The 10,396-nt window shown below is 43.7% G+C and overlaps 1 protein-coding gene across 4 annotated transcripts in view; it reads right to left on the reverse strand.

The window, feature by feature from the left end:
- The window catches only part of MBP (myelin basic protein), an 87,135-nt gene that overhangs the window by 3,542 nt on the left and 73,197 nt on the right, over positions 1–10,396 (reverse strand). For 2 of the 4 annotated variants that reach the window (XM_010144305.1, XM_010144304.1), the window contains 3 exons: positions 3,060–3,167; positions 2,521–2,556; positions 841–963 (listed from right to left, as the gene is read on the reverse strand). In XM_010144305.1, coding sequence (XP_010142607.1) covers positions 841–963; positions 2,521–2,556; positions 3,060–3,167 — 267 coding nt within the window. Of the gene's footprint in view, positions 1–840; positions 964–1,926; positions 1,960–2,520; positions 2,557–3,059; positions 3,168–10,396 lie in introns of all 4 variants that reach the window. The other 2 variants (XM_010144303.1, XM_010144306.1) reach the window with 2 other exon arrangements.

The raw sequence follows: 10,396 nt of genomic DNA on the forward strand, positions 1-10,396 counted from the left end.
ACCGCATGCTCCACGGGGGAGCAGCGTGCCAGAGGTGAGCGGCGAGCGAATGCTTTGCTGCGCTTGAGGAGGAAGGAGGTCTTGGTTTCAGTAGCTGCCAGGGGGTGTGATGTGCTCTCCGTGTTTTTATCCTGACACAGAATGTGGAAAAACCCTCACGACTGACTCTTTTTTTTCCTGTTCCTTCCTGTTAGCTGTAACGTATCTAACTGTGTATGATAGCCTGTCAGGTACTAGCTGTGTTGGTGGGCTGCGCCATGGCTCCAAATGGTGACTTGAACCAGATTAAAGATTATCTGGCCAAATGTTTACTTTTCATATGACACTGTCTTCTAATTTGCCCAGCTACGTGGTGTTGCTACTCATCGCACTGACATATTATAGGAGCTCTCCCACGCGGGGTGGGAAGAAGCAGGGCCTTCTTTCAACCAAACCTGCGTCCACCACTGCCCGGTGATGTTCTGCCCTTCAGCAGTTTGCTTTTGTTGCCGCTGCTCTAAGTAATTCAGCAGCAGCAGCAGCACAAGCTGTGTCACCTCATTCACCTTCTGTGTTCCAGGCCATTTGGGACTTCCGTAACAACACAGATCCTGGTGCGGGGCTTTGTGGACTTACCTTCTTTCCTGGTGGTAACTGAGAGTCTGGTTTTACCTGTGTTTCCTATCATGTAAGTGGTTACTAGGCCATGAGATAACCTCCTGGTTTATCCATGCCCATCTAGTTCCTTCAGAAGCTTTAAGGACGTGGTTGTTTGAAACATGGCAGGTTCTGGAGAGGTTTGACTTCTCTCTTTCCTGGACTCAATTTTTTGTACTTAGAGTAAGTTCAGTTGTACTTTACCAGTTTAAAGATTCTGTAAAGAGTGCCCTGGCCCTCATGATAGGATCCCTTATGTCCCTTGTGAGCAGATTTATGCTCATAGAATTTTCCGCTTCCATATCCTGGCTTGTGTCCTTCACCGCCCTGCAAAGAAAGATTTTTATATGTGTGTGTATATATATATAGGTATTGTTTGTGACCACTGAAATGTACTACTCAAGTGAGAAATTCAAGGAGGCTGGAATGAAATAATCTTTTACAAAATAAACAAGGATGAAGGAAAGTGTTAGAAAATTATCTGATAATACTCAAGTCTGAGGGGAGCACCGGTCTGTAAAAGATGAATTAATAATCGAAGAATAGATACTCAGAAGGTTAACCCGCAGGACAAAACTTAGGCTGTTTCAATGTCATGAGTTCCAGGACGTCAAACACGTCAATTAATTTGTGTTCTTCTGATAGTGAAAGAAATGCTAGTGGCTTGGAGGCTTAAATATTTTGTCTTAAAATGCAAATAATTTGCATGTCCATCCCATATAAAACCAAACCTGTGGTAGAGAAGTAGAATTTAATTAGCTGTGAGTTAACTGTGGGAAGAACTTGTCTCAGAAATGTTCAGGCAGATCGCTTCTTACTGAAAGGGATTGCAAGGAGAGGTGGGACAAAAGACTCCAACTAGTGGCAGCGTTAGTTTTGCCGACTGTACTGTGTAAGAGCCACTGGAACTGCGGAGTAAGCGCCCACCTCACCCCAGCCCTCCCTCCCCAGTTCTGTCCTTCCCAGGAAGAGAAAAACGCGGCAGATGAGTCTTCCAGGAGTCTTTAAGGGAAGAGAGCTTTGCCATGCAGCGGGTTTTGCTCCCTTCGCGCTAAAGCAAAAGAAATTATCGCTGCGAGGCGGTCAAGGTGCTGGATGAGAGCAAGCGACAAAATTACCATCTTAAAGTGCTGTGGGAGAGGGAGGAAAGTGGGAGAGGAAAAGCAAAATAGCAAAAATTGAGACAAAACAAAACTATCACGTTGTTGCAGCAGCTGGAGGCAATGGAGCAAGGGATGCTTTGGCCTGGTAAATGAAACGGCTGCTATTGAAGGCACAGTCATCACCTACCCAGCTAAATCTGGTGAGGGACAATCCTCTTCCCTGTATGTGAAAGAAATAGAAACAGACATGATGGAATGTAGCGTCTGGGTGTGCCATACACAGAGGAAGATGAAAACGCAGTAAAAATAATGAAGCTCTGGCCAGATAGTGAGGTGGGGGTTGAAAACAATGATCTGTACAGTCATTCCGTGAAACAACAAAGGCAAAATTCTTTAAAATAATGACAAGAACTGAATTCACGAGCCAGGGTTTGTCAGTAGTGTGTACTTCAGGAGCCAGCTCAGCGTAGTGAATGTAAGGGCAGTTCCTGGTGGGTGAGGCTGGTTTGAAGGCATTACTAATTAGTAGTTTATTACATAAAGCAATCGCAACATAAGCTGAATAGAAAAATCCCTGCGAGTGGCCTTAATTTCTCACGCAGGACGTGCATGAGGAAGAAAGTCATGCACACCTGAACCCCTTGCTTTAAATATTCTCAGCGGTAACTCCAGATCTTTACTTAGTGCCATTAAAGAAAAATTAACCAGGTGAGTAGTTAAATTGGTATCAGTTAGTCTGCAAAAGATCTTGGGCATCACTTGAGCCCCTGAAAACGCTTACCTTTGCTTGCATGGGGGGAGGTGTGCGGGGTGAGACCTGAAAACCAACACAGAGAAGTTGTAAAACCAATGCAAAAATAGATGTAGGGACTCATCAACTCTTTTGCATATCATCTATGAATTAGTAGGATTAACTGCTATCTAAGTAATTGCACCGAGAAGCTCCTCTGCTCTCTCAAGGCTTTGCCTAGAACACCCCAAATTTTTGTCTATTTTTAAACAGAAAACAATCTTTAACACAGCCACTGCTGGAGGCACCGAGACAAAACCTGTAAATGGTGAAGCTTGAGTAATTGTCATGGTTGTGGTTGAAATCTGGCTGTGCTAGTGGAGGACTTGCCCACTTTTTTTTGGAGCATTTCAGTGTCTGTGTTTCCAGGTTAAAATAACTTTTTGTATTCGAATGGCCTGATCAGCTCAAAGTCACGGTACGTTTCACGAGGCTCAAAATAACGTCTCATGATGGGGGAGGATGTGGTTACTGGGGATCCTAAAGAAAATATTTTGGTTTAGTGCATAACAAGAAGAGAAGAGACTTACAATGTTCTTGAAGAAGTGGACTACAGGGTTGTCGTCACCAGGCCGGCCATGCTGAGATCTCGGGGGGATGGACCCTACGTGGTGGCTGGCCCTGGCTGCATGTATGTCCTGAAAAGCAGAATAGGCGTATGGCCAGGTCAGCTGGGAAGGAAAGATAACTGGCAAGCGTAGAAGAGAAGAGTCGTTTTCACCGGGAGGGAAAAGAGGAGAGAAATGCCTTGGAAATCTACAGAGACGGTAACCTAAGGCTGTCAGTGCTATGAAGGAACAAGTTTTTAATGCCATGGCAAATACAGAGTATGCGCACGGACATACACCGTGCGTGTATATATGGGTGTACGTGTTTTTAACGTGCAGCCCAGGGCAGAATTAAATCCGATACTGGAAAGTTCTGATAACAGAAAAACCTTGTAATTTCCCTTCTTCCGTAAGTGGGATTGTAGAGTGTAATTTTGGAAATGAAACCTGAGATGGAGGAAGAACATAAAATGACGTTGGGTCGTTGTCCGTGCAGGAGTAGTAATGGATCATGTACGATGAACTTCCAGAGCAACATTTTTGTTTCAGAATGAGGGAATCAAGTGAGACTGATGATACTTTTTGTTTTCATTAGGGCTTCTTGAGCAACACAGAAATCCCGAAAGTGAAGGCAGAATAAATAACAAAAATACCACACCGTGGAGAGTGGATACCTCGACTGGTACTTAGTGCGAATCATCTGTTGCAGTGAAAATAGTGTCAAAAATTGGTGTAGTTACTGCTATCTGGGTGCGGTGCGACAAAGTCTAAAAAAGAGCCGTCACATATGACTGACCCAGTTACAGACATCTGCTCATCCTTGCAAACGCAGAGGCACGAGGCTTCGTGTTCCGGCCTGAAGCGTGTTCGGTGGGGAGCAGAGGAGGTAGGAGAGAATGAAAATAGCAGCAGTGCCGCGGTGGTTCTCTTAGCATAACGAGTTCCCTGAGAACACAGTGATGTCACAAGCATCATGTGGCTACTAAAAATTTTCTTTGGCTTCTAAAGGTGAAATGGAAATCCACAGACCGTAGCTCGCATAAGCACATCCCTAGTGTACAAACTGAAAGAACTTTGACTGTAAAACAGTGTGAACAGTTAATACTTGGCTTTTTCATCATGTATAAAAAACATTGGTCAACTTGCCAGGGAAAAAGCTTAGTCTGGTTGTTGGAGCAGGACCCCTGACTCCTCGGTGGTCTGGTGATTTTTGACAAGTTAATGGCTATGGCACAGGCCTTCAGAGCTTTGAAGAGTCTTTTTGCACTTGAAGTGAAATCTGGTGACATCAGTAGCTTTCAGAGTGACCACCACTGCCTCGAGCTACTGCTGCTGAAAATGCCTGTGGAGAGATTTACATGTTCAAAGGCCCTGGAATAAAAGGTCCCATGAAACCATCTAGTGTTACTGCTCAAAGCTTCACCATGGAATTTGGTTCAGTTTTTTGGTTTTGGGGTTTTTTTTGAGTGGGGTCAGATCTTGTGATCTGAGGTGAATAAAATGGATTTATATTATGTTGGATGATCTGAAATGAGTCAGAAGTATCCATCTTCATGAGTGGCCTTTGAAGTTACATAATTCTGAGGAGAAATGAAATTCAGATGTATTGTTTTTAAGATTAATTTCCTTAGGAAGAACACGAGCCAGTGCAGCTGGTATTTATCAGCATGTTGATGGTATGTAGAGACTTACTCCTCAAAAAGCAGGAATTTCTGCGTTTTACTGGGTCTGTGGAATTTCCATGTCAGGAAAGTGTCAGGCAGTCAGTCCTGCTCATTCTTCTGCAGCGGTTTCTACACTGTCACTAATTCCAGTGTTGCCAAAATATCCTCTAGTGCCGTGCTTAGGAAGAGGGAGCCAGTAAGGTATCAACAGGCGTTCAGATAAATGTATTTCAGCTATGTGTTTGTCTGTCTTTTTAATCTGTGTTCAAACGAAGCATTGCTTCACCCCTGAAGCCAGCTGGCTGCCTTGTGTTTGGGGTCACTGACGTGACAAACACCGTGGAGCTGCCGACCTGCGTGTCCATCTTTAGCAGCAGGAACTGGTTGCTGTCGAACTGCAAAACTACTGCTGTAAAGCAGGAAACTTCAAAATCAGCCTCGACTGCAAGGAGCCTGCAACTCTGCAGTGGGCTGTGGGCTCCACCAGGAACAGAGGAAAACCAGGATAATGGGTTTCGACTGGTCAGATGAGGCCGAGTTTCCTGACTTCAGCATTCTGGTCGATTATTTGGTGCTAATAATTTGGCTTATTGAAAATTTATCATGCAGTAAATACAAAGTTTCTTCCATCTGCAGTGCCAGATGTCATCGTAGTCTTTGAAAGTCTATGAGGAAGACACAAGCCTCTGATTCTAATACAGTGCGGTTCCTGGTGTGACACATAAAGTGCTTTCATAGTCTTATCACCAAACTTCATCTGTGGTTAAACCTTTGATTTTATTGTTTATTTGTAGCAGCTAATTACAGGTTTCCCTTCAATTTATGGTTGGAATTACTCTTTCACCTGTAGTTTGTTCCGGTTTTGGACTCCTGGGGCAGGGAGCAAAATCCACTGTGGTTTGGTTTGGGTTTTTTTGTGTTCTCGGAGATGGCTCACATTCATGATTTCTGAAAATCATTTCCCTCAGAAGAGTAATAACCAATACCTATAGGTGTTACATTTTAATGGATTCGAGCAATTCTTTGCTGAATGAAAGAGGAAACAAATCTGGTTTGTCCTGCTAGGACAGGCTGCCGAGGTGCGGTTCTGTGGCTGGACCTTTTTGAATGGGGTTGTATCTGGTAGTCGCTGCATGTCTCACTAGGACGCTCGGAAGGCGACTGTTTAAATGTGCTTTAAGTGCTTGGCCTTAAATAAATGTTCTGATCAAAACCCAGCAGGACTGCAGCAGAGCAACCACGGCGTAGGAAGGGTGGCGTTCGCTGGTTTCTTTGAGTTACTGGTTTCTATTGCCTGGCAGTTGCAGTGAGCTCTCCCTGTGCTGCTTGCAACAGTGTGTTGCAACGAACTTCACTCTTTAAGAGCATTGCCAATAAAAAGCAACTCTGGCTTCCTTATCTGTACATTATGAAACGCACTTGTCAGGTATAATCCTGAATTCAGAGCCTGTGGTACTGTTTGTGAAGTTTAAAACAGAGGTGCCTCTGTTCGTGCCCTTAAAAAATTAAAAAAAGAAAAAGTGATTCTGGAGTAACTTGTTTGTAGTCATGACCAGTCTTTCTTTAAAAAAAATTAAAAAAAAACCAAAGGAGAACAGTCAACTTTTCTGTTCCCCGTTAACTTTATATTTGACCTTAAAGGTTCCCCACCAAGTCCACTCTGCCGTACATTCAAAAAAGGCAAAAAGGGAAGATCCCTTAGTCTGATCAATCTGTGTTATTAGAAAATGTTTGGCAGTACCGGCAGTTTAAGCAGTGTCTGGGAGATCTGATGACACAGCCACAGGCTGCAGCTTCGCTGTGAAGTTAATAATAGCTTTCAGGATTTAGGTAAATAATATCACTTTAAAGTGTACGTAAAATGCTCTGGAACGGGAGGGATTCAGTACTGGAATCCTCTGCAGCTCTTTCTGGGGACGCGCAGGGAAGTTGTGTTATCTCCCTGTGCCACCTACCCTGTGTATTTATTATGGCCACTGAGACAAAGGAAGAGAGGTTAAATTTCAACGTAGTGCAAAGAAAACCTACAGGTATTTTAAGTGTTAACAGTAGCTGTACGCTGGCATTGCGTCCCCACGTCAGCCATGTGCTTTCACACCAAACTGCTGACCTTTACTGGCACAACCTGTATTAACATTTGGAAAGAGCTGGAGAAATGACAGATTATTTTTCAACCAACAACCCACCAAGAGGAATCCTCACGTAAGTCAGTACGTGCTGCATTTTGGGGTCTGTGCAAGATTATTACATTTCCAACTGTGTCCTTTGGTGTTGTGAGACGGCAGACCTCACCAGGGCTCCTGGTATTGCCTGTGGCACTCAATAAGGGTTAAGGGGTGTCACCTCCTGGACTGTGACTCTGCAGGCGACTAGAGAAGAGGGGTCTTGTGGTTTCTGACAAACGGAGCAGGCCCTCCTGGTTTGTACATCTGGACACCGGGTCTGATAATCCGGGTGTGGGATAAGATGTGCACGTGACTTGAGACGTGGTAGGATTTGGGGGGTGAAGACATTTTCACGTACCCACAATTGCAGAGATGTATTCAATGTGTCCTGCTTGACTTCTTTGTTTTCAGACTGGATGCGGAAGTGTAAAAAACGTGGTGAGGCAGTAGCAGGTATTATTTAGTGATGAGATCCCATGAAACACAAACCTGACTTTGCTTGGTATAAAAAGGGGATGTCAGATCTTGCAACTCACACACAGTAAGGGGGACTGACTTACTTCTAAATGCACAGCAAGTGCTCACTGAGAGCTCTCATCCTCCACAAGAGGACTGCTTATACCTGATGATCGCATGTAAACATAAACCTAGAGCTGTAATTCCCGATCAGAAAGTGATGCACGTTAGTGACACTAATAATAGTAAGATATTTTCGGTTGGAGTACTGAATTTTTAGCTTTTTCCAATTCCTTTCTGTGTCATTATTATGTAGTTCTGTTGCCTACTTTAGGCTGCAAAATGAAAATCTGAAGAAGATCACCTGAAATTTCTGTAACGGCAAAGTCCAAATACATATGAAATATGGAAATAACCGATGTAAAATGCCATCAAACCAAGTAAGTATTTCTGACATTAGTAAGAATGAAAACCAATGGACATGTTCATGGCTTCACTGGGTCTCACCGTTTCCAGTGTGGTGTCTGCACAAGATAGATAGACACCTAATGAGTCACTGTGCCTAAATTTAGAAGAAACCATAAAAAAAAAATCTATAAATTTCAGATTCATATAGATATGAAAAGTGCCTGTAGCTTGCATTAGAAAACCAAACAGTTCCACAACCTAATGCTTAACCCCCGCTAAGAAATGTGGCACCACACTGGTAGACTAAAGTTCTCCTGTAAGCGTGCAGCGATGGTGAGCGTTGTTCGTGCTGGTTTGTGGGAAGGGCAAGATGACCGAGCCACTGACAGTTTGTAATCCGCGCAGCTTTTTGCATAGTCCTTGACATGGACTCTCAATCCAACCTCTAAGGAAATTCCTACCCAGGTCTGAATTTCTGTAGTTAGTACCGTTTCAGAACACCCCAAACAGAATTGAGATGCACCCTTGCAGTGAATATGTATGCTACTTTTTTTTAAACAAGAGGAAATTTACTGTCATCTACAGTTTGGCCAGAGCGATCATGGTAAGTCTGACAAGTGCTTGCGCACAGAAATTGCTTCATCTCGGAATTAGGAGGTTCCTTGTATGTGGGGCTTTGTATTCCTGGGCACAGCCCACATGGCCAGTGCTGTTACCCAGCATCTCCTCAGGCAGCAATGGACTACACCGACCCACTGAAGGTGAGGAGGTTCTCCATGCTTGTTCTAGCGGTAGCACACCTGCTGTACACTAGCACTGCCGAGCCAGAGCTGCGTTAGACGGGGGTCGCTGCTTCCGCTTTCCTTCGTGTACAACCCACGCACCAATCAATCAGCTCTTCGAGATGGTGTTTGTTCTGGGCTGGTCACAACGTACTGATCTGCTACAAAACCACGATGGGAATGCTGACATCTCCCCCACATGCTGGTCTGATGGTGACTGACATTATAACTAATCAGCTAATTCACCAGGCCTTTCTAATCACTTTAGAAGGAACCTCACATCCTTGTAACGGTGCTATTACATTTTTATTAATGTGGAAATCAAGACAAAAATTAAATTAGTTGCTCAAGATTACGGAGGAGAATTGATAGGAAGAGAGATGCAGAATCCAGGAGATGCTGCCTTCCAGGGTTGTGCTTAGACACTAACACAATCTTTGTCTAGAAACAGGTGATGAAGAGGAAGAATTCTTAGCAGAAAGATGGGCATAAAAACCACTGGACAAAAGACTAGAGATGACTGAAAATTCAGAAACCCAAGGAAGGTGAGAAGACAGCAGTGAAGAGGGAAGCAATGGAGAACACTGACCATCGAGAGAGGTAAGTGCCGACTGATAATCCAGAATCGCGTTTCTCCACAACCCTCCCACCCCATAGTGCCTTGATCATTAGGGTTCACAGTTTAGAAGGTGAGAGGAAGGAATTATGGGGAAAAAAAGAAATATTAGGACGGTTGTTCAGGATAGTTCTGCTTTATCATGGGTCCGAAGTTAGAGCTTGATGCTATCACACCTCCTGGGTTTTTCTTCACGGCCCAGTTTTATTCTGTTGTTGTCACACTTCATAAATGGTTTCAGAGGCAAAACATGATGCTTTAATTTACCTTTGCTTTTCTGCAGCATTTTCCTGCCAGCATTAGTAATTTTATTCAAATATTTATGATAGAGGTTCTTCATCTGCTTGGACATGGTCTCTGGTGCATATTCAGTGTTGTGCTCTGTGCTCTTTTACCAAGGCGGTATCAGTGCCGCAGATGATTAAACCTTGTTGGAATGGTCCCCCACAGGAACCCAGTGCAAGGCTTTGGTTTTCTGGTGGGCTGTTCTTATTTTTTGTGAGAATGATGACTCCAACAAAAGGGTTTTGGCTAGTAAGTAGTCGCAGGGTTGTTTCCAGGGTACCCTCTGCTACCAACCAACTTCAGAGCCTTAAGGACTTAATTGTACATGGTGAGATATGGAAGGCCAAGTATTCACAGGGAGAAATTTCCACGAAGACTGTATGTATTTGATGGAGATGCATCTGTTGGTGCTGCTACATCAAAGGAATGCAGTAATATGGGTACCCCCATGAGAAAGCAGGCATTTGTAAAAAGCCTGTTGCCTAGTGTTTTCATATAGTCAAGAAGCTCATAAAATAAACAAGATTATCATTATTTGGAAAACCACACTATGAATACCAGTGTGCACCACGGCTTCACAGCTGCTGTCCAGAAATAATGCAGAGAAAAACGTTCCTACAGCCTTAATTTTGTGAAATACACATTTCATCTCTTGGGTTGCACACATTCACCTGCCCACTAGTTTATCAGTTCTCATCTCTGAAGGGACTGGTCCCATTTTATTTCCCTTCTGCCTTTAATAGGTAAGAAAACGACAAGCTAAACTGTGGTACAGGGGGTTAAAAATACTATTGTGTACATCAGCATAACTTACGGGAAGAGTATAATAGTAAGGAGAGTTTAGTACTTGAAATTAGACATGGTGTGGTTAATAGGTTATTCCTGTGAAACAAATAAATTGCCATTAATATAGTCAGTATGAAATGGGGGGGGGGGGGGGGGG

The sequence above is a fragment of the Buceros rhinoceros genome, unplaced genomic scaffold, assembly GCF_000710305.1.
Source record: "Buceros rhinoceros silvestris isolate BGI_N320 unplaced genomic scaffold, ASM71030v1 scaffold40279, whole genome shotgun sequence".
Classification (NCBI taxonomy): Eukaryota; Metazoa; Chordata; class Aves; order Bucerotiformes; family Bucerotidae; genus Buceros; species Buceros rhinoceros.